Raw genomic sequence first — 24,343 nt, 5'->3', positions numbered from 1 at the left:
TCCATGGCCATCAGCAGACAGTCATCTTGTTTGGTAGCTTCACTACCTCGTGCAGAGGGATGGGCAAGGGTCTGGCTCTGTCGACTATCAGTTGCACATACTCTTCTGTCTCAAAGGCTTCCTCTGCCTCTTGTGGGGTGGCTGGGCGCGCGTGACGTGACAGAAAGTCTGCAGGATTTCTGACACCAGGTTGATACTCCACGCAGAAGTCGAATTCTTGCAATTGTAATATCCATTTCTCAATCCGCAGTGGCGGCTTTGAGGATGAGCCCTCGAAAAGTGGAAGTAGCGGTTTATGATCTGTGACCACTGTAAAGGCCTTGCCATAGAGATAAATGTGAAAATGCCGGCACCCCCTGTGGATGGCTATAGCTTTGCCCTCAATCTGGGCGTATCACTGCTCTGTTGGTGTTAGAGTTCTGCTGGCAAATGCTATGGGAGCCCACGTTTCGCAATCCTGCCTCTGCGCTAGTACGGCTCCTAGCCTGGTGGGCTGGCATTGACAGACAGCTGGGAGTCTCGCCTGCGGTCAAAAAAGGCCAGCATAGTGTCAGCTGACAGAGCCTTCTTTGTGTTTCTGAAAGTAGTTTCTTGTGCCTCACCCCACACCCAGGGGCTGTTGGATTTAGTGAGATCTCTCAATGGCCAGATTAAGTCTGATAGATTCTGCATCAATCGGTCGCAGTATGTGACCATGCCCAAGAAGCTTCTGACACCGGACACCGAGGTAGGAGCTGGGGCATCTTGGATGTCTCTTACTTTGGCTGGATCTGGGCTGATCCCTTGTTGAGAGAACCGATAGCCGAAAAAGCTGACACTATCCTTTAAGAATTTGCACTTCTCGCAATGCAGTGTGAGGCCATGGTCCCACAGCCGGTGAGTCAAGTGTCTCTCGAGCATGGAGGCATGCACGAGGATATCATCACTTACGTTCAGAACTCCCGTTAGCCCTCTTAACACCCCTTTGATGGTGTGTTGGAAGATTTCAGCATTATGATATACCGAAATTTAGGCGTGTGTACCTCTAGAGGCCCATGTGGGTAGGGAAGGTTGTGATCGATCTGGAGTCGGGGTGTAGTACCATTAGATGGTAGCCTGACCGGAGGTTCACTTTAGAGAACCATTTATAACCTGAAAGTTCTCCTATTATATCGTCGATTGTCGGGGTGAGGTGCCTTTCCCTCTTAATGGCCTGGTTGGGCAGGCGCATGTCGACACAGATGCGGACGGCATCAGGCTGCAGTTTTTTCGTGACAACAATCGGGGAGACCCACAGGGTGGGGCGCAATACTTTCTCAATGATTCCAGCTTTCTGCAGGAGTAGTAGTTCTTGTTCTACTTTTGACAGAAGGTGGAAGGCCACACGCCGGTGGCGGAGAGTGACAGGAGCCACCGATTCATTGATATGTAGTCTAAGGGGTGGCCCTTTGAGGCATCCAGTGCCACTGAAGAGAGTGTCGAATTCTTTGGTGAGGTCTTCCAGGCAGCTGGCGTGGACACTGAAGGCGAATTGAACTAGGCCAAGGCTTTGGGAGGTTTGACAGCTGAGCAAGAAACCAGATCCTTCTCGCAACACATAGATTTTGGTGGAGAGTTTTATGCCTTCATGTTGTACCTCTGCTGTGAAGGTACCCATTATTTGTAAGGGTTCAGAGTTCCCAAAACCGTAGACAAGCACACTGGTCAGCTTGAGCAGAGGTCGCCCGGTGAGGCTGTGGTATACCTCGGCAGCCATGAGATTGATAGACACACCAGTGTCAATCAGAGCTGATATGGGCTGGCCCTGCAGGGTTATCTGGCATGTAGGTAGACGTCGACTCCGAACTGCACATTTGTTGAGTGTTCTGATCATGTGGACAACCTGGTGGTCATCGTCCATGTCGCTGCTTGACGGGGTGGTGGGGAGTGCTGTGACTGCCTTGACCTTTTTCTTGAGAGTAGGCTGCGGCTTGGGCGTCGACCGGCACACTTTCGCAAAGTGGTTGCTCTTGCCACAGGCGCTACAAGTTCTCCCACGGGCCGGGCATCCACTGAGATGGGGAAGAGGACCACCACACCATTTGCATTGCCTCTCCTTTTGTCTCGCCCTAGTGTGCACTGTTTTGTACTTGGGGCTGCTGGTGACAACTGCGTGTACTGGCTCAATTTTGACCTGGACAGGAGCCATTTGTTCCATGTGGGCAGCCTGTGCTTTAGACAGCTCCTGGGAACATCCATGTGTGAGGATGTCTCTCATGCACATGTTGGGCTCTTGCATGATGCATCTGTGGAGTTTCGAGGAGACGCACCCCTGAATGAATTGGGCCCTGATTTCATCTTCCTCGTCTAGGAGGGTACACGTGCTTGCCAACTCTCTAAGGCGCGTATAGAATACGTCTACGGATTCTTCGCCTTTTGGCGCGCTTGGCGTAGCAGGAAGCATTCGTAATCAGGGTTAGCATATGGCTGGCTTGAAGTGTGCATAGATGGCATCTTTCAACGTGGCGTATGTGTGGGGGGTGATTTAGAAACTTTGTGGATGTCAGCGCCACCAAGGTGCAGCAACAAAGGTCTCTTCCGCTCATCTCTGACATCTAGCACCTCCAAGTAGATTTCTAGCCATTCAATCCAGGCTTTCCATCTTGCAGCCTGTGTGGGAGGGGCCCCAGTGATGGTAAAGGGTTCAAGGGCTGGTATGCTGGCCATATCGTGAGGTGCTGCAGGCTGCTGTGGGTTCACTGGAGGGGAATCACCTTGGATGGGTAAGGTGGTCAGCTTAGGTGGTTAACGGTCCCAACAGCTAATGTCCTGGTCTGTCTATGGTGTCTGGGTGTCAGAAGGGTTGATAAGCTCACTCAGAAATGTACTATTAGTGCAGGCACGAATCTGCACTCCCCAGGGGCTCAGCAGGGCAGAAGGCACAGTGCTTGGGAAATATCTTTGCATTGGTGCGAGCGGGCCTCAGGTTGCCGTGGAGACATCCTGTACGCGCTCCTGCCTGGCGAGCATGAGGCCTGCTGGGCAGGGTCCTTCGGGGAAAGTTGCAGCAAGAACAGGAGGCACCCGCGTGCGGCAGCTGAGGCCGGGCTGCGTGAGAGGGCCCGGGGCGGGCCTTGCACTCCGACAGGGTTGGAGCCTGTGGCAGGAGAGCAAAAGTCGCGTCTCTGCTGGGGGTCCTGCCTCGCAGCTGTGCCGGGAATCGGAAAATGCCTCTTGTGCATGGAGTGAGTCAGCACAAGCAAGCGGTGGCAGCCGCGGTAGCTGTGGGTTGGTCACGCGGTGGCGACTGATGGGGTGCTGACGGGCAAAGGTGAGAAGGATAGGGAGAGCCACCTCTCATCGCCAATGTAGTGTCGGGAGGAATGACAACACTAAGGCCTTGAAGTTGTGTGACAAACACTTTATTGGCACACTCCGATTGTTACTCTCGGCAACAAACTAACTAACTTTCGCACCGCCCACACCCCTACATAAGTGCTCGCACCCACGTCACCCTTGGCCATCCCACACTGTCCAGTTAGGTAGGGGTCACCAGCTTGACCCCTTCTGTGAAGCGCTGCAGTGGGCTCGCCCATATCCTGGGCAAACATTACACTGCCCATGTGCTTTTATTTACGTGTTATTCGGCATAAGTTAACGCATGTCACAATTTGTACAAAAATGTAAGCGTTTATTTGACTCGCAGTCAGCATTTTGTTAGTGGGAGGGAAAAACGCTTTAATATATGTATAATGACACTGACACCCACCCCCGGAGAGCCCCTCTGTGCTTGGATGGCTATAGTCTTTCAACATTTGAAAAAGGTTTTGAGTCAGCAAGTAGCGAGGAGAGGGACAGGTAGCAAGACAGTAAGATGAAAGATTGAGACAACTCTTTGGAACAAAAACTTTACTTTCTTTGTTAATATGCACATTAATGAATCTCCAGTGTGCATTTAAAAATGAGCTGTGGCAGATCACTGTTGGTTGCCCCATGTAATTCATATGGTTTCTGTGGCATACATGATTTGGGATGACAATGTTCCCAGCATGGTGTACATTGGTGTTCCCCAGCCAGAAGTGCCTGAGTGCGTGCATCTGGTATACTGATTTTTGCAGTGCAGAAAGTGAATTCACATCAGTTGACTTGACAGCTTTAGGGTGCTGATCCCCAAACTTTTTGCCTATCTCCCTCCATTTTTCGGACCCTGTTTTTTCTGTTTTTATGACTCTGCGCACTTTACCACTGCTGACCCGTGCTAAAGTGCATGTGCTTTCTCCCCTAAACATTGTAACATTGGTTCCTACCCAATTGGCATATTTAATGTACCTGTAAGTCCCTACTAAAGTGCGCTACAGGGCCTGTACATTAAATGCTACTAGTGGGACTACAGCAATGATTGTGCCACCCTCATAAGTAGCCCCTTGACCATGTCTCAGGCCTGCCATTGCATTCGACTTGGTATTTAAAATTATTTGCCAAGCCTTAAACTCCCCTTTTTCTACATATGTCACCCCTAAGGTAGGCCCCAAGTAACCCGTAGGGTAGAGTGCTCTGTAAGTAAAAGCCAGGACATGTACCTATGTTTTTTACCTGTCCTGGTAGTGAAAAACTCACAAATTCTATTTCCACTACTGTGAGGCCCGCTGCTCTCATAGATTGGCATTAGAACTGCCCTCATATATTTTTTTATGTGGTTGATTCTGATCTGGAAGGAGTATAACTATGGCTAGAATGGTAATTGGAAATCCGCCTCACTGGTGAAATTGGATTTAATATTATTTTAGAAATGTCACTTTCAGAAAGTGGGCATTTCTCTGCACTTACTGCCATCTGTGCCTTACAGCTTGTCTCTAATCCACGCCTGGTTTGTGCTGGTTGACAGCTCCCCTTGAGCATTCCACCCAGACAGCCATAAACACAGGACACTCAGGCCCTCATTTTGATCCTGGCGCCCCAAAGACCACCAGGGATGCGGTGGCGGTCTCACATTATGAGTGTGACGGGTTGGCCTCCGCCAGCCTGCCACATGTGCACTTGTACTGCCAGGGCAGTTGGACAGCCAGGCCAGAAATTAGCATCTCTGACTCGACGGTCAACTGAAGACCGCTGGTGCTATAATGAGTTGACCTCCTGCCAGGGTTTCCACGGTGGTAGCGCCGCCATGAAAACCCTAGCGGAAAGGCTACCGTTGACAGGAAATTTCTTTCCTGTCACCGGCAGATGAATCCCCCAACCCCCCCCTGCAAAGCCAGTACCTCCCCATCCCCTCTTCCATACCAGCACCCAATCCCCCACCTCTCACCCCACCTCCCTCCATACATACACACACGCACCTATACACACGCCGAATACACTCATTCACCTACACTTACATACATGCATTCACTCACACGCATCTATACACGCATTCACTCACACGCATCCATACTTGCATTCACTCACACACATCCATACTTGCATTCCCTCACACACATCATTACTCGGATTCACACAAACATTCCAAAACACACTCAATTCAACAATCATACATGCATTCAAACACCAATACACACACCTATTCACACACTCATTCAAACATGCATTCAAACCCCCATACACACACACTTACACACACACACATATACACTTACATTCACACATGCAGATAACACCCACTCACACACACAACACCCACTACCCTCCTCCTCTGTCAGACGATCTACTTACTTTGTTCGGCGAGGAGGTCGTCTGGCAGGGAACGGGAACAGGCACTTCCACCACCAGCAGCTCCCCGCCATCAGAACACCGCCAGGCCACATTACAGGTCATAATACACCTGGCAGAGTCCTTTTGGCAGGGCCGGTGGTGGAACCGCCCCTGCACCTTCGACCGCCAGCACGACTACTGGAGGATTTCCACCCAAATTGTGGCAGAAATTCTTCAGTATTCATAATATGGTGGTCGGAAGCACTGGCGGTCTTCTGGTGCCTGTGGCTTTGGCAGTCTTCTGAAAAGACCACCAAAGTCATAATGAGGGTCTCAGTCACATTTGCATTCATCAGCATACTGATTGGGTCTCCCTGGGCAGAAAGGGTGGAGGGGCTCTCTCTTACACTTCAAAGGCCTGTCGCCTGCCCTCACATAAAGCACTGATAATCCCGCACAGGTATTCTGGCAGACACAACTGAGCTGAAAGGGGAATCTGTGCACTTCAAAATCACTCTTTGAAGTTTCCCCCACTTCAAATGTACTTTTGGATACATATATACTTGGTCTCCTACCCCACCAAATCAGACACTTCTGGATCTACACCTGGACTCTGATAGAGGGACTGCCTGGCTGTCCAAAGGACTCTATGGACTGCTTTGCTGAGAAGGACTGCTGCCCTGCTTGTTGCCCTGCTGCCTGCTGGCCTCTGACACTGCTGGAAGGACTCTGCCTTCCCCAAAAGTGCTCTCCAAGGGCTTGGATTGAGCTTGCCTCCCGTTCTGAATTCTCAGGGCCAACAAAGACTGCATCTACTGGCTTCTAGCTAGTTCACTGAATTCAGCAACCAGCACTGACTTTCACAACTCCAGCACCAACACCCCTGCCCAAGGATGCACCACTGCATGCTCCGGCTCTGTGGTCCATGGCCTGCATGCAAGTCTGGTGTCGCCACAATGCCATTGACATCCCACAGTGCGATCACGGCTCTGAAAAGTCGACTCATCACATCTTGACCGACTGGATTCATCGACCCCGCTGGGTCCCAAGGAGCCGGTGCCTCACCACCAATGCCACACCAGCTTCCCTGCAGCCAGACGGAACTGACACCTTGCCTCCCCTGCCTCGCAGTATGGAACCAATGCCTCACCTCCCTGGATGCCGTAAGGGACTGACACAGCACTGGCTCCAGCGACGCATCTCTTCCACAACTGTGTGACTCTGTGACTGGCTCCTGTGGCGTTGGACTGTTGGAAACGATTCTGTCAATGACATTGTGACAGTACCAGTTGCACCTATTGTGTTTCTAAGTGCTTTAGTGGGATTTAATCTTTAAAAATTCATAACGTTGCTTGTGTACATGGGATTTTTGTTGTTTTTACCTTATTTAATTCAGATAAAGAATATATTTTCTTCTAAACTGGTGTGATGTACTTTTGTGGTGTTTTCACTGTGTTACTGTATGAGTTATTGCATAAATACTTTACACATTGCTTTCTAAGTTAAGCCTGTGTGCTCTGTGCCAAGTTACCAGAGGGTGAGCACAGGATAATTTGTGTTGTGTTGTCACTTACCCTTACTAGGATTGTGGTCCCTACTTGGACAAGGCTGTATACCTCTGCCAACTAGAGACCCAATTTCTAACAAACTCCCTGTCTGATTTTGAAGTAAAAACGTGGGAGGTCTCTACCCTACTTTTGGTTCTAGTCTTAAGTTCTCCATGACCAAGGAATAGAGTGTTCCACAATGATACGCAGAGGACTGCGGTGCAACCAGAGCTGGTGTTTGCCAGTCTCCCAGAGGTGAAGGGACTTCACTTGAGTCTGAATCTCTTGCTGGAAGAGCTGCATACTATTCTGAATTGCCTAGAAGCCGCCCTGGTGAGAGAAGGTAAGAACCTGCTAGCCTTGTTGGAGGAGTGCCAGAGGCGAACAACCTCAACTCCCACAGTTAAGACCCAGTAGCCCCTGCTTGCACCCTGGGCCATCGAAGGGGCTCTGACAAATTTAGAAGTTGAATATTATTTGCAGTTTATGGCAGACATTTGTCTACCAAAGGCTTAGGCCATTATTATGACATTGGCAGTAAAAACCGAATACCGCCACAGTGACTTCCGCCAACATACCGCCGCAGAGGCGAACATCAGTCTGCCAGATTATGACACACACACACAAAACCGACAGAAACCAGCCACAACCACAAATCGGCCAGACCCACTGAACGTGATAGATTTTCAGAACTACCACACATACCATTTTTCCACCAAAACAACGCCTCCAAATAATGACCCACCAATCACAACAGCGGACATTCAATGGTGGTAAACCATTGGCGGTGCACACCACCACGGTGGATATGGCAACTCAAAAACAAAACAAGACAACAGTGGCCAGAACCATAAACCCACACCTGACACAAATACACACACCCCACACACTTACCAACAGCACTATAAAACACCCCCCACATAACCCAAAATCCTTTGCAAACATGAGAGGACTGCTACACTTTGCCACGCCAATCCTAGCGAGAACTGCACACACATATCACAACTACCCATTCATCCGTCACACACCACATACCCCACTACTTCACACATCACCCTCTGCAAAACACACTCCACACAACACCCATGTCCCCACAAAGGCACCCCTGGCTCACAGATGAGGAGTTGCTGGTCATGGTGGAGGAATTAGTCAGGGTAGAGCCATAGCTGTTTGGAGCACAGGTACAGCAGATCTCCATTGCCAGGAAGATGGAGCTCTGGCGGAGAATCGTGGACAGGGTAAACGCAGTGGGACAACATCCACACACAAGGGACGACATAAGGAAGAGGTAGAACTACCTATGGGGAAAGGTGCATTCCATTGCAGCAAGGCACAAGCTCGCCATCAGGAGGACTGGCGGTGGACCCCCACCTCATCCCCCATAGCTGACAGCATGGGAGGAGCAAGTCTTGGCAACACAGCATCCTGAGGAACTCACTGGAGTAGCCGGAGGACTGGAAAGTGGTGAGTTAACATTTAGGGGCATATTTATACTCTGTTTGCGCCGAATGTGTGTCAAAAATTTTGACGCACATTTGGCGCAAACCATGCACCATATTTAAACTTTGATGCCCGCGGACGTCAAAATTCCTCAGTGTGAGTCATTTTTTGGATGCAGGAAACTGCCTTGCGTTAATGACATGCAAGGTAGGCGTTTCTGCCCGAAAAATGACTTTAAGGCCTGTGCGCCTTATTTATACTCCCGTGTCATTTTGACGCACAGGAGAAGGCAGGCCTTAAAATCCGGCGCATAGCCTGATGCACGCCGTTTTTTAACACCTGCGTCAGGGCAGGCGTTCAGGGACCTGTGGGCTCACTTCCATGGTCTCTGACCATGGAAGGAGTCCAGAGGGTCTCTTCTCTGCCCAGCCGTTTTAGCGTCATTTTTTAACGCCTGGTCAGGGCAGGCGTTAAGGGACCTGTGGGCTCGGAAGGAGCCCAGAGGTGCCCTCCCATGCCCCCAGGGACACCCCCTGCCACCCTTGCCCACCCCAGGAGGACACCCAAGGATGGAGGGACCCATCCCAGGGAACTTAAGGTAAGTTCAGGTAAGTATATATATATTTTTTTTTTGTGGCATAGGGGGGCCTGATTTGTGCCCTCCTACATGCCACTGTGCCCAATGACCCTGCCCAGAGGACAGAAGTCCTCTGGGCATAGCCACTGGGCAAGAGGGCATGGCTCCTGTCTTTGCTAAGACAGGAGTCATTTCAATGTGGGCTCTGCGTCAAGAAATGGCGCAAGTCCGGTTTGAGGCATGATTTTTGCCTCAAACCTGACTTGCACCATTTTTTGACGCACAACCCCCATTTTCCCCTACGCCGGCTCTGCCTGGTTTGAGTAATTCTTTTTTACTCTGACCAGTCCGCAGCGTCGGCTAACGTCATTCCTTAAATAAGGCGCCCATATGGTGCGTAGAAATGGTGTTAGCTGGCAGTAAAGTTTTTGACGCAAACCAGCGTTGGAGCCGGTTTGTGTCAAAAAGTATAAATATGGGCCTTAGTGTCTATCACCCCCACATAACTGTGTGCTCCCACAACCCCTCACCCTGACTCCCATCACCTCACTCCATCCCACACAGTGCACCACCACAATTACCAAACCTAAATGCCAAGCCCTGCATGCCATACCCATTGCATGCACATCCCTTCCAGCTCTGCATGCACACCCACCACCAATACATGCACAGTATGGAGAACTAACAATCCCAGAATCCATCACCATACATAACCAAAGTTGGGAGGACAACTGAAATAACATTGGGAAAGCTAGTAATGCGGAATATGTCACTGACATGTAGCATAATACATCACTTATATCCCCACAGGTGCCTCAGCCAATGTCAGCGGCGAGGAGATGCCATGGCTACCCAGTCCCCCACCAGTGATGACAGTGACTCAGGAGCTCTGGATCTGGATGTACTCCCTGGCCCATCTGGGACCACTGGTCAGTCGGCTACCCCATCCCACAGCCAGTCTACCACAAAGCCCCCACCCCCTCTGAATCTAACACCACAGCAGCCAGCCAACACCCACACACCTCTGTCCCCACGGCACGTCAATCAGTAGTGTGCCCACCTGTACAGGGACCCGAGTCCACACCATATAGGCAAGACAATGAGGGTGCTGGTGTCAGTAGAAGTGGGCACACCGCTCAGAGGACACAGGCACATAGGGACAGGGAAACTCGGAGGACAGCTGTGAACCAGGGGGAGGACAGGCCACGGGAACTGACTGCCCAGGAGGCACTTACAAATGTCCTGGGTGCAATCCCAGGACGGGTCAGGTGATCACCATCATGCAGGAGAACCAGCGGCTGCAGGGAGTACACCACCAGGAGGTCTTGCAGCACTTGCAGGGCCTAAATGCCAACATGGCCACCATTGTAGGGGTGCTGGGTGACATGGGCAACACTATGCGGGAGGACAGAGCACACCAGCGGGCCACTTCCACTAGCCACTCCACCCAGCAGCCCTCCACATCTGCTGCAGCTAATGGACAGGAGGCTGTGCCACAGGACCCACATGCCACCAGCACCCCTCCCCCTGCAGAAGTGAACCACCCCGCAAATGTTCACTGCGACCCAGACAGACACCAGAGACAGTTGCCAAGACCAAGACCACCGCCAGGAAATTAGCCCCTCCTGATTGTCCCCCTTGTGTTCCACTGTGTCACCTTATCCACTTTGAACTGCCATTGCTCCCCTTCCTGTGGCCCCTTGGATGCTAGACCTGTGCTACAAATAGACTGGTCCGCTACACTGGACTATTCCCAACCTTCACCCCAACCAATTGCACTTTACATTGTATACCACATTTTTAAATAAACACCCTTGGACACAACTTGAGTAATAGTGCTTTATCCGAAGGAAATGCACAATTATGGAACTTTATTGAACTGCATGATCCTGAGCAAATGTCCAGTAGTATGTTGATCCATACTACATATGTCTCTCAGCAGTCTGAATACATCACAGCATTACACTGTTCTAACTACACCAACATCTGCAATAAGGGAAGGCGTAGGTGACAGTCATTTGGGACGCAAAGGTGGTGTCTTGCATTATGCCACAGCCACACAGCACAACACTTAAATGGAGAAAGGTATAGTTCAACAGTCTTACCTGAATGTCATTGGATGTGCTGCAGTGTCAAATGTGCCCTGTTGTCCACCTCCTCCTCACTGTCCTCAGTGTCCACTGCTGCCACAGATGCATTGTCACCCCCCTCCTCCTGCAGATAGGGCACATGGCGTCTGAGGGCCAAATTGTGCAACATACAGCATATAAAAACAATCTTGCAGGCCTTCTAAGGGGAGTAGCATAGAGATCCACCTGTCAGATGGAGGCACCTGAACCTGGCCTTCAGGAGACCAAAGGTCCTTTCAACAATCCTCCTGGTACGCCCATGAGCATCATTGTACCTATTCTCAGCCCCTGTTCTCGGATTCCTAACAGGGGTCAAGAGCCAGGACAGGTTTGGGTGGCCGGAGTCATCTGCAAGAAGTGAGAGATACACATTAGCCTTGCACAATGGCATGGGGTATGACTCCTGAAGGCATACACTGACATACATTCGGTGGGAACTCAGGCTCACTTATAAGCCACACTATGGGGGTCATTCTGACTTCAGCGGGCGGCGGAGGCCGCCCGCCAAAGTTCCCCCGACAGAATACCGCAGCGCGGTCAAAAGACTGCCGCTGTAATTCTGAGTTTACCGCTGGGCTGGCGGGCGACCGCCAGAAGGCCGCCCGCCCGCCCAGCGGGAAACCCCCTTCCACGAGGATGCCCGCTCCGAATGGAGCCGGCGGAGTGGAAAGGGTGCGACAGGTGCAGTTGCACCCGTCGCGATTTTCAGTGTCTGCTATGCAGACACTGAAAATCTTTGTGGGGCCCTGTTAGGGGGCCCCTGCAGTGCCCATGCCATTGGCATGGGCACTGCAGGGGCCCCCAGGGGCCCCACGACACCCGTTCCCGCCAGCAAGGTTCTGGCGGTCAAAACCGCCAGAACCAGGCTGGCGGGAAGGGGGTCGGAATCCCCATGGCGGCGCTGCCTGCAGCGCCGCCATGGAGGATTCCTCAGGCCAGGGGAAAACCGGCGGAAAACCGGCGGTTTCCCTTTTCTGACCGCGGCTTTACCACCGCGGTCAGAATTGGCCTGGATGCACCGCCAGCCTGTTGGCGGTGCATCCGCGGTCCCCGGCCCTGGAGGTCTATGACCGCCAGGGTCAGAATGACCCCCTATGTGCCTCTGTAGTTCTGCCATCAGCTGTGGGACGCTGCTATTCCTCAGGACAAAGGCATCATGCACCGACCCAGGATACTTGGCAGTGACATGGGAGATGTACTGGTCAGCAAGGCACACCATCTGGACATTGAGGGCCATATTTATACTTTTTGACGCAAAACTGCGCTAACGCAGTTTTGCGCCAAAAAATTTAGCGCCGGCTAACGCCATTCTGAAGCGCCATGCGGGCGCCATATTTATTCAATGACGTTAGACGGCGTTAGCCGCCGGCGCTGTCTGGTGTGCGTTAAAAAAAACGACGTACACCAGGCAGCACCGGCGTAGGGGGAAAATGGCGTATGGGCGTCCACAAATGGTGCAAGTCAGGCTGAGGCAAAAAAATCGCCTCAACCCGATTTGCGCCATTTTTTTACGACGCCCAACCCCCATTGAAATGACTCCTGTCTTAGCAAAGACAGGAGTCATGCCCCCTTGCCCAATGGCCATGTCCAGGGGTCTTCTGTCCCCTGGGCATGGTCATTGGGCATAGTGGCATGTAGGGGGGCACAAATCAGGCCCCCCTATGCCACAAAAAAAATGTTAAAAAAATACTTACCTGAACTTACCTTAATGTCCCTGGGGTGGGTCCCTCCATCCTTGGGTGTCCTCCTGGGGTGGGCAAGGGTGGCAGGGGGTGTCCCTGGGGGCAGGGGAGGGCACCTCTGGGCTCATTCTGAGCCCACAGGTCCCTTAACGCCTGCCCTGACCCAGGCGCTAAAATCCTGCGCTAATGCTGGTTTTTTAGACCCGCCCACTCCCGGGCATCATTTTTGCCCGGGAGTATAAATACGACGCATATGCATCGGAGTCATTTTTTAAGACGGGAACGCCTACCTTGCATATCATTAACGCAAGGAAGGTGTTCACGCAAAAAAATGACGCTAACTCCATGAACTTTGGCGCTAGGCGCGTCTAACGCCAAAGTATAAATATGGAGTTAGTTTTGAGTCGAATTTGCGTAAAAAAAAACGACGCAAATTCGGCGCAAACGGAGTATAAATATGCCCCTGAGTGAGTGGAAACTCTTCCTATTCCTGTACACATGTTCATTGAAATCACCCGTCAATGGCCCCAATCGCACGTGTTATGTGTCCCATTGCATAGAATCAAGCCTTCACAGTAGGCAATTCATCTACCTGGGGGAATGTGATGTAGCTGCACATGCGTTTGAGCAAGGCTGTCAAAACCCTTGTAAGCACTATAGAGAACATTGGCTGTGACATTCCTGCAGCCAAGCCCACTGTCACCTAGAAAGAGCCTGTTGCCAGAAAATGGAGCAGTGATAGTACATGCACAAGAGGGGATATTATTGTGGTGCAACGGATAGCAGGTAGCAGATCAGGCTCCAATTGTGCACACAGCTCTGAGATTGTGGCCTTCTCCAGACGATAGGTGAGTATGATGTACCTGTCCTCCAGTGTAGCCAAGTCCACAAGGGGTCTGTACACAAGTGCATGCCTCCTCATCCTGTTCATACGCAGTGCTTGGTACCTATGTGAACCAAGAAGTGAGTGACAACAGGAACTATGTAAACACAACATCAGTGTACACAGAGCATGTTTGTATGTTGGGCACTGGAATTGTCTAAGTGTGTACATTCGACACCAATGACGCACTATTAAATCTGTACAGGTGTACTAGCAGTAGGAAATGGCAACCGCCTGTCTTGTATGCAGGGAGAGGTGGAAGTGACCTCACTTTGCCAATGTTAGGCATCATGGCATCGCCGTGCAAGTCCCATTGAGTAACATAGGGCTCTATGGAGTACAGGAACCAATGATGATTAACGCCGGCGGTGAATGTGACCACCATTTTCTGTCTATCACTTCACTTGATTCCTGACTTTCCCCAGGACTACATATCCACTGCATGTGCTGCTGTGATCTGTGTCTGGAACCTGCCATGGCCCATACTACAGGGGAAAGGGCCCTAGCCTTCACATTGGAGGAGTTGGAGAGGCTTGTGGATGGAGTCCGACCCCTGTATGGGCAGTTGCATGGGCCTCCAGACCAAGTGAGTACATGATGGGTACGTCGCATGCGACATGGCTGCATGGGGATGTGTGTGTGTGCTGGCAGTGTGTCAGTTGGGGGGGGGATATGGCAGGTGGCATTTTCATTCAGAGGTACGGGTCATGTGTGTGCTTGATGCAAATGCAGTATATAGGCCATATGTGTGACAGGCTGGATTGTCTGGTTCATGGTGTCCCTCTCTTTGTATTTCCTCTGAAGGTCTGCGTCCATCAGAAGAAGGGGTTGTGGCGTGCAATCACCAAGGACGTGCCGACCCTGGGGGTCCATAGCAGGCAGAGCACCCACTGCAGGAAACGGTGGGAGGACCTGAGACGCTGGGCCCGGAAGACCGTGGTGGCCCAGCTGAGAATGGCTTCCCAATGAGGGAGGGTGCCCGTTGGAGCCTGACCCCCCTAATGGCCCGCATACTGGCGATGGCCAATCCTGAGTTGGATGGGCGCTTGAGGGCAGCACAGCAGCCACAAGGGGTTGAGTACAAAGTGTGTGGTATTTATTTTTTGTTGCCTGGCGTGGGGTTTGGCTGCAAGGTTCTAGTCAGTGGGTGCCCCAATATGCCATCTTAGCTTTTCCAGTGTGGTCCTGCTTGGCTATGTAGGGTGGTATGTATATTTGGTATTGGTAAGTAGCTAGCATACCATGGCATACAGGGCTTAGTGAGACCCAGTAGGTGTACAGATGGTAGTGTTTGGGTTCTTTACTGCTGTTGTACCCAGATAATGATTTGTCAATCTGGTCCATACTGCACTGTGTTAGTACCAGTGAGTGATTGTGATGTGTATGCCAACTGTGCTGTTGGTGCTGTGATTGACCCTGTGCTCCCTTTCTCACCCCCCTTTTGTCATCCTGTCCATGTGTGCATTAGAATTATCTGGCAAAAGAACAGGGGCACTGGTGAGTGAGGGAGCTGCAGCCTACGGGACCCAGGAGGCTGGGTCCACTGACGCCAAGAGGACCAGTGGGACAGACGGCGAGGGGAGCACCACGTGGGGGACAGGAGCTGGTACAACTGACTCTGATTCCTCCTCCGATGGAAGCTCCCTATTGGTGGCGGAACTCTCTGGGACCACCCCAGCTACAGGTTCTACCGCCATCCCTGGTACCAGCACCACCCTCCCAGTATCCCGCTAACGAGTTGCCCATGCCCGCTCACCCAGGAAGGTGAGCGTATCCTTTGCCCCAGGTACCGCAGGCCCTGCCCCAGTCAGACCTGCTGCCCTCAGTGAGGAGGGTATTGACATACTGAGATCCATCTCTGTAGGGCAGTCAACCATAGTGAATGCCATCCATTGTTTCAGGCAGCTTGGCCATTTAAAGTGCTGTTTTTTAGCCGTGACTGTTTGAAACTTCCCTCACAGTTTGTGGCACATGACTGCATAAAGGCCCCCCCCCTTTTTTTAGGTAAAAAAGCTACATGCATCTCAGTGTCCATCCAGAGTGTGTTTAGGAGACTAGTTCATCTGTTTCTGTGATTTAAATTGTGTTTAGAAACTGTCTGCATCCCCTGTTTTTGCCTTGAAAAAGCCACATTTCAGAGTGCGCGACAAGCATTATTTCAGTGTTTTTTTACAATCTCTCTGGAAAGTAGATTCTGCTAGTTTGGAAATGTGGAATCAGCCTGTCTGTATCCAAGGAGATTCTGAATAGAGCAGCAGCTCTCTCCTCCCTTCACACAGGGGCTGGGCCTAGCTGATTGGCTCTCTGAGTCCTAGGCAACCTGAGCCCTCCTACCACACCTGCTCTGGCCCCTTAAGTTTGTGGAGGGAACCCTAAGACAGCCACCTCCATTTTGTGAGCCCAGCATTTTCCTTGCGCTGTAATACAGCCCAGTGATCAAGGATTCCTAGGAGACCTAGGTAAGGAGCCTCAGACTTTTTCTGGGAAATCAAATTATTTGTTTTATAGTGTTTTCTACTGCTACCCGTGCCTGTTTACTGTAGACTCTCTGTGTTTCAGGCAGCTTGGCCTTTTAAAGTGCTGTTTTTTTGCTGTGACTGTTTGAAATTTCCCTCACAGTTTGTGGCACAAGACTGCATAAAGCCCCCCCCTTCATTTTTTAAGTAAAAAAGCCACATACATCTCAGTGACTATCCAGAGTGTGTTTAGGAGACTGCTTCTTCTGTTTCTGTGATTTAAATTGTGTTTAGAAACTGTCTGCATCCCCTGTTTTTGCCTTGAAAAAGCCACATTTCAGAGTGTGTGACCAGCAGTATTTCAGTGTTTTTTTTACAATCCCTCCCTTACCTGGAAAATAGATGCTGCTAGCTTGGAAGTGTGGATTCAGCATGCCTGTATCCAAGGAGATTCTGAATAGAGCAGCAGCTCCCTCCTCCCTTCCCAAAGGGGTGAGCGTAGCTGATTGGCTCTCTGAGTCACAGGCAACCTGAGCCCTCCTCCCACAACTGCTCTGGCCCCATAAGTTTGTGGACGGAACCCCAAGATAGCCACCTCCATTTGGTGAGCTCAGCATTTTCCCTGTGCCCTAATACCACCCAGTGATCAAGGATTCCTAGGAGACCTAGGTAAGGAGCCCCAGACTTTTTCTGAGAAATCGTATTATTTGTTTAAAAGTGTTTTGTACTGCTACCCTTGCCTGTTTACAATAAACTCTCTGTGTTACAGGTAGCATGGCCTTTTAAAGTGCTGTTGTTTAGCTGTGACTGTTTGAAATTTCCCTCCTAGTTTGTGGCACAATACTGCATAAAGCCCCCCCTCTTTTTTAAGTAAAAAAGCTACATACATCTCAGTGACTATCCAGAGTGTGTTTAGGAGGCTGCTTCATCTTTTTCTGTGATTTAAATTGTGTTTAGAAATTGTCTGTATCCCCTGTTTTTGCCTTGAAAAAGCCACATTTCAGAGTGCGCGACAAGCAGTATTTCAGTGTTTTTTTACAATCCCTCCCTTACCTGCAAAGTAGATTCTGCTTTCTTGGAAGTGTGGATTCAGCCTGTCTGGATCCAATGAGATTCTGAATAGAGCAGCAGCACCCTCCTCCCCTCCCACATGGACTGGGCTTCAGTTAACTTGGCCCTTATATAAGTTTCTATTGGTTTTTGCATTACAGTGTTATGATAGGTTGTTGGGGCTGGTATTTCTATTGACTTAGGGATTAGGGATTGGTTTGTGATTGGTAGTAAGGTTGAGATTCTGATTGGTTCCTGCTTATTGGGGTTGGGATGTGATTGGTAGTATGGTTGAGATTCCGATTGGTTCCTGGTTATTAGGGTTGGGTTTGTGATCGGTAGTAGGGTTGGGATTCCGATTGGTTCCTGATTATTAGGGTTGGGGTTGTGATTCGTAGTAGGGTTGAGATTCTGATTGTTTCCTGGTTATTAGCGTTTGGATTGGTAGTAGGGTTGAGATTCCGATTGGTTCCTGGGTATTAGGGATGGGTTTGTGATTTGTAGTAGGGTTGAGATTCTGATTGGTTCCTGGTTCTAGGGTTGAGGTTGTGATTAGTTGTCAGTATGATTGGTGATTAGGCTTGGGTCGCCCATTTGTTGTGTGATTTAGGGTTACAAATCTGATTGGTTAGGGTTAGGACTAGGTTTCTATTGGCCAGTAGGGCTATTTAAGCCTAGGGCTCAGGGAACTCAGCCCGGGCGTCAAGGCTTAGGGTGCAGAGGACAAGGGCAGCTGCCTGTTTGGGCTTGTTCGGGACTGGTAGGGATAGAAATGCTGCTCAATTTTCCACTTATCAGAAAGGAACTTACTCCCTACACATCAATCAACATGCAAACACATTTTCTGCAAAGGCATCCAACTCCTGCATCACAAAGTGACCACATACAGATTGCAAGGTCTCATCATCCACCACAATACCCCAAATACAACACCTATACACATATCTACCACAACTACAACAGTAAAACACCTTCATTCTCACAGCAAACACTACTCTGTCCACTTCCACTAACACAACCTGCCATCGCCCACACAACACAAAACCACAATATACATTACTTTCAGCCATCCAGATACACACTCCCTGTTCATACAAATCAACAGCACTATTCACTATTTTCTCCACACAGACCCCTTTTCATCATGACAATACCTAAACCCAGCCTTCCAACACACCATCTACAAACGTCCTTCCCCTCTCTTCACCAATTACACACAACCATACAATCCTCTCACTCCATTCCACCACACATATTACCTTTCCAGTCAGCACAACTAACACAAACTCCCCTGACACACATCCATCCCCCTTACACACCTCATACACTCATCGCCAAAACACATCAACAGCTCCAAAACACATCAACACCCCTTGTAATACTCTAATTTCACTCACCAGCACTAACTCACATACAAATCCCTCACAGAAAACCACATCAATATCCCCTCTCACTATTCCACAAGAACAATACACACCACACCCTTCAACACATCAAATCAACACAAACTTTAATTATACTTATCATCACCCCACGCCCACCCTCATGACTACACAAAGAATACAGATCCTGACCAATATTTACCCCTCCATTCTCACTCTTCACAAACATCTACCACAAGCACCCCAACACAACAACAACATTCATACACCCGCCTGTCATCCATTGCACAATTTAGAGTCTTACATAATGATCCACATGCCCCTCCACCACCCCTAACCCACATTCCTTCCACACTGAACAGACGCAAACAAAATAAACAACATGCCTCTTGTAACAACTTCGCATTACCTTGTCTATTACATAATAAGGCTACCCTACGAAAAAAGTACACTCTTCATGTCTCTCTCAGCCACCAAGTCCACCACACTCACACACAGACCCAACAAAATGCCTCCTAAGCCTGCTAGAAGAACACTATATTGAAAAATAAGACTATTGTGACCCTCACACAGTTATCACAACTAACAACACACCTGCTACAAGCTCAAAATATACTGCTCATCTTTCTCCTAAACAAAACAACACCACCACTAACACAGTTTTCCTTAACTGCCAGGTCATAAATGCTCGGTCACTCTCAAAAAACAAGCACCACATCTACGACCTGCTCACAGACACGCTACCTGACTTACTATTCATAACAGAATCATGGTTGGGAGATGACATGGCCCCGGTTTTGCATGAAGCCCTTCCTCCAGACTATCAAACCATAACACAAAACCATATAGGCAAGAGAGGAGGTGGACATGCTATTATATTCAAGCAAGCAATAAATCTCAGTAAAACAGATAACATTTCCATCCAAGGTTGTGAAGCCCTCCTCACCAGATGCCAACTTCCTCCTGTAACTTTCTCCTTCTTTACAGACCTCCACCTAACAACTCAACATTTCCAGACGCTTTTCTAGATACAGTCTCAAACCTTATTACATTATATTAAAACCTATGCATTCTTGGGGACCTAAACATTTGGTTTGACAAACCCAATATGCCCCATCCAAAAGCTATCACCACTGGCCTAGTCGCATTGAACCTACATCAGATTGTACACAATCCCACACACATCAGTGGACACATCCTAGATGTCATTTCTGCTAAGCCTGAACTGGTTACCATTCATAGCGTCACGCCAATCACATTGTCAGACCACCATTTGATAACTGTCGGACATAAATCATCACACCCCACAACTACTTACATACATGCACCTTTCGACCTTGGAGCAAACTCAATTTTGATGACTTAGAAACACAACTAACAGCCAACACAGATCTAGACACATTTAATTATGTTCCAAAACTTTATGAGTCGCTACAGGAAGCTTTTGATATCCTTATACCACTCAGAAAAACTAAACAGGACAAAAGAAAACCAACACCTTGGAGAAACACAGAACTTAAAAAGTTAAAGCAACAAATCAGAAAGTTGCAGCGGACCTGGCTCAAAACAAACAACAGTCAAGACAAACTGCAGCTACACAAACTTTTTTTTTTTTTAAATCTGTTTATTAAGCATAACATTCACATACCAGTACATTGGTTGTTAACAATTTATCGAATTATTTGCTTGCATATATAAACTAGCACAGCCTCGTTGCATATTAACTGGTATGAAAGAGAGAAAGAAGAAATCAAATTATAAACAAACATAAGATATTGCTAACAAAGCAGAAAAAGAAGAAACATACAGCTTAAATACTGTGCGACAACTTCTTGCCGAATAACAATGCAGCTAAGCGCGACTAATGTCATTGATAATATTTGCTACCTCAAACAGAGGTAGGGAGAGGTTAGAGGAAGGAATGCAGCTGATATATGTAAGTGTGTGTAGAGCGGAGGACAGATGGGGGGCAAGGATTATGTTTTGCGGAGTTCAGCGGTATGCTGAGCATAGTTGGCATTGAGCGAGCTGGGTTTGACCTGCGTAAAGTCTTGTACACAGTGAAAACAGCCTGATGTGTTAGGTTAATACTTTGAGGATAAGAATAAGAATGTCAGCAATGTCAATAAATGAGATTGAGGCAGTACAAGTATCCTGCTGACCGTATCCACCTGGCTGTGAGATTTGTGTATGGTGCACTATTCACGGGGGTGCAAGTCATTGCGCGCTTCTATTGCCACCACAAAGGTATTCCAGACTTCGGAGCCCACCTCAATGAGACCTTTGCGTTGCAGTAGGTTGAGTGTCTGCGCCTCGGCCTGTGAACGACTATGTAGGTCGCGCAGCCAAACCAAGTGGGATGGAACATGTGGAGCCTTCCAATGTGTTGCAATCAGACGTTTGAAGACAACAAACGCTAAGTCTATGAATCTGTGTGTCTGTTTATCTCCCTTAGTACGGTGACGTATGCCCAATAAGCAGGACTCTGGTGTGGGGGATAATGCGAGGGATGAGATGTCTGCTATGACGTTTGTAACTCGGTGCCAGGCTGAGTTTATTGAGTGACAACTCCAAACCATGTGGTAAAAGTCGGCTGCCGGGGTAGCGCATCTTGGGCATGACGGGGTTGTGTTCGGGTATATTCTTAGAATGCGGGCTGGGGATAAGTAAGAATGGTGAATATAATTGAATTGGGTATAGCGTAAGCGAGGGTTTCGGGATATTGATTTGATCGTTGCAAGAGCTGCGATCCAAGTTTTTTGTGGTAATGGTGTAGGAAGGACCATGTCCCAGCGTGCTTTAGCGTGCGGCAGGGTGGTACAGACTGCTGCTAATAGTGTTTTGTATATTTTAGTTATGGTTCCTTTTGCGCTACCTATTGTAAGGATAGTGGTGAGCAATGGGGATTCAGGGGGTTCGTTATTGCTGAGGCCCCAAATCTTGTTTAGCAGCCGTTTAATGGCACTGTATGTCAAAAAGGCCCCATTGTGCATCACCCCGGCAGACACCAGTTCCGTAAAGGAGTACAGCGCGGAATGGGAGTATAAATCGCCTACCTTCAGTGTATTTATGTCCCGTGTGTTATGATGCATTGAAATAATTTGGGTGCCTGGTAATTGAAACAGCGGTAGCAAGGGTGAGTAAGGGGGGAAGGGGGTCTTGCCATGGACATATCTATGCCAACAAAAGCGAGCTGCTTCCATCAGTATGTGTTTCGAGGGTAGGGAGTGAAGGGTGGATAACAATGTGAGCACCAGCCCCTTGGGGGCCATACATGACTGCAGCATTACGCCCTCAGTGGAAGGGGCATCACGCAGCCATCCAGTCAGCCACGACAATTGAGCGGCTGCGTAGTATCTTTCGAGGTTAGGCATGCCCAACCCACCCATTTCCTGCGGATGTTGTGTTATGGTCAACGCTACTCTACGTCTATCTTTGCCCCAGAGTAGGTCGGTTAATATTGAATGTAATTTACTAAAGAAGGAGCGTGTCAGGCACACTGGAAGGGCAGTGAAATAATATAGGAACCTCGGGAGGATAAGCATCTTGGCTATTGCTACCCGGCCCATCGGGGATAAGGGGAGTGAGCTCCAGAATGGTATCGAGCTGCGAGTGGATCTCACTACTCTGTCAATGTTGCCCTCTTTTAGATCTATAACAGAGTGGTAAATCTGCACCCGAGGTACATAATGGTTGTATGTGACCACGGTAGTTTATATTGCGGTAGTGTTGTATGTGCATCAGCCGGGATGGAGATAAGAGGGAAGATACTGGATTTGGACCAGTTGACGTGAAGTCCAGAGGCGAGGGCAAAGGAGTCCAGCAATTTCAGCACCTCTGACATGGAGGTAGAGTGATTACGCAGATAAATCAGGGCATCATCTGCATATAGAGATATTATATGACAGGTGTTAGATTCCGGGATGCCCCACATGTGCGCGCAACTACGTAGTTTGATTGCCAGTGGCTCCATGACAATGGCAAACAGCAAGGGGGACAATGGGCAGCCTTGTCTGGTGCCTCTGCTTATGGAAAATGCTTCGGAGATAATGCGACCATTTTTTACACGTGCTGTGGGCTTAGAGTACAGCGTTTTGATCCAGTTTATGAAGCCAGGTCCAAAGCCGAACGCCCTGAGTGTGCAAAGAAGATAATTCCAGCTTAGTGTGTCAAACGCTTTTTCAATATCTAGGGAGAGGGCGACCGCTTCGGTGTTTGTGTTGTTGTGCATTATATGGAGCAGTCTCCTAATATTTAGGAAGGTGCTCCTACCAGGGATAAAGCCGGACTGGTCTTGATGTATCAGACTCAGTAGGTAGGGGAGGAGCCTATTCGCTAATATTTTCCCTAATAATTTGCAGTCTGTATTTAGGAGGGAGAGCGGTCTGTATGATTTAACATCAAGGGGGTCCCGACCAGCTTTTGGCAGGACCACTATTAAAGCTTCGCGCATAGAATCTGGCAGTTGCAAATTATGGTATGCCTCATTAAACACTTCTACGAGCGGGGGCAGGAGATGACTCGCATGAGAGTTAAAGTATTCCACCGGAAGTCCATCCGATCCGGGGGTTTTACTGCGCGCCATTTGTGTCAAAGCTGAGCGCAGTTCTTCAATGGTAATGGGGCCATCCAGAATAGGGGTGTTATCGAGGATAAGTTGGTTTTGAGAGACAAGTTGAAGTATATCAGTTAGGTGTGATTCCGGCGGAGGGGGAGGAGACGTATAAAGTGTGCGGTAATATATGAAAAAGGCTTCATTGATGCCTGACTGAGTGTTAACGATATCGTCGGGGTTTAGGCGTATCGCGCCGATAGGCGTTGGCTGTGAAGGTTGTCGAGTCAGCCAGGCTAATAGTCTACCGGATCTATCACCTTCAGCGTGCTGTCTTGTCATATAATGTCTGTAGTCATGTTTGCCTAGCCTAGTATCTGCTTCGTTATGGGCGGCCCTGAGCGAGTTCAGTGTTGTTAGTATGGTCTCGTCCCTGACAACCGCAGTCTCTGCATTGCGGATTTTTACCTCTAGTGTTTGTAGCTCTTTAGTAAGTACTTTTCTCACCCCTACCGTGGCTGCAAGGCAGTGTCCCCGTATCACCACTTTATGGGCATCCCACTCTATAGAGCGGGATGATGACGAGTTTTTCTTTAGCAGGAAATAATCAGCTAATTTTTTGGCTATATCTGTTTGAAAAGGGGGGTCTAAAAGGGCTTCCGGCTGTAAACGCCACGTTGGTATGCGAGTGTGCATGTGACCCCAGGCTATTGTCACACATAAAGGATTATGATCTGATATAGTGCTCGCTAAGTATTCAGATCCGCACACTTTCTGAATTACTGCTGCAGATACAAAAACCATATCTATTCTGGTATATAACTTGTGTACAGGGGAATAATAAGAGTATTCCCGTTGGGTGGGATGGGCCGTCCTCCATACTTCACTCAGGCCGTTATTTAAAGCCCAACTTGCTAGTGCTTGAGAGGCGCGATTGGAAGGAGCTGAGGTAAGCGGGGGGAACGAGAGGTCTATTTGAGTGTCTAAGACACTGTTAAA

General features: G+C 49.2%; 1 protein-coding gene across 1 annotated transcript; it reads right to left on the bottom strand.

Annotated features, from left to right (window-relative positions):
* Positions 1-480: 480 nt before the first annotated feature.
* On the bottom strand, positions 481-900 carry LOC138276354 (uncharacterized). The gene has a single exon (XM_069219186.1). The coding sequence runs from the start codon at positions 898-900 to the stop codon at positions 481-483; it is 420 nt and encodes a 139-aa protein (XP_069075287.1).
* Positions 901-24,343: the final 23,443 nt, after the last annotated feature.

Source organism: Pleurodeles waltl, chromosome 2_2, assembly GCF_031143425.1.
Source record: "Pleurodeles waltl isolate 20211129_DDA chromosome 2_2, aPleWal1.hap1.20221129, whole genome shotgun sequence".
Taxonomy (NCBI): Eukaryota; Metazoa; Chordata; class Amphibia; order Caudata; family Salamandridae; genus Pleurodeles; species Pleurodeles waltl.
The sequence above is the reverse complement of the archived record's forward strand: the minus strand, read 5'-3'. Positions and strand labels throughout refer to the sequence as shown.

Bases quoted from the DNA above. Each gene is read 5' to 3' on its own strand.
- LOC138276354 (XM_069219186.1), bottom strand. From the start codon at position 900: ATGCTCGAGAGACACTTGACTCACCGGCTGTGGGACCATGGCCTCACA.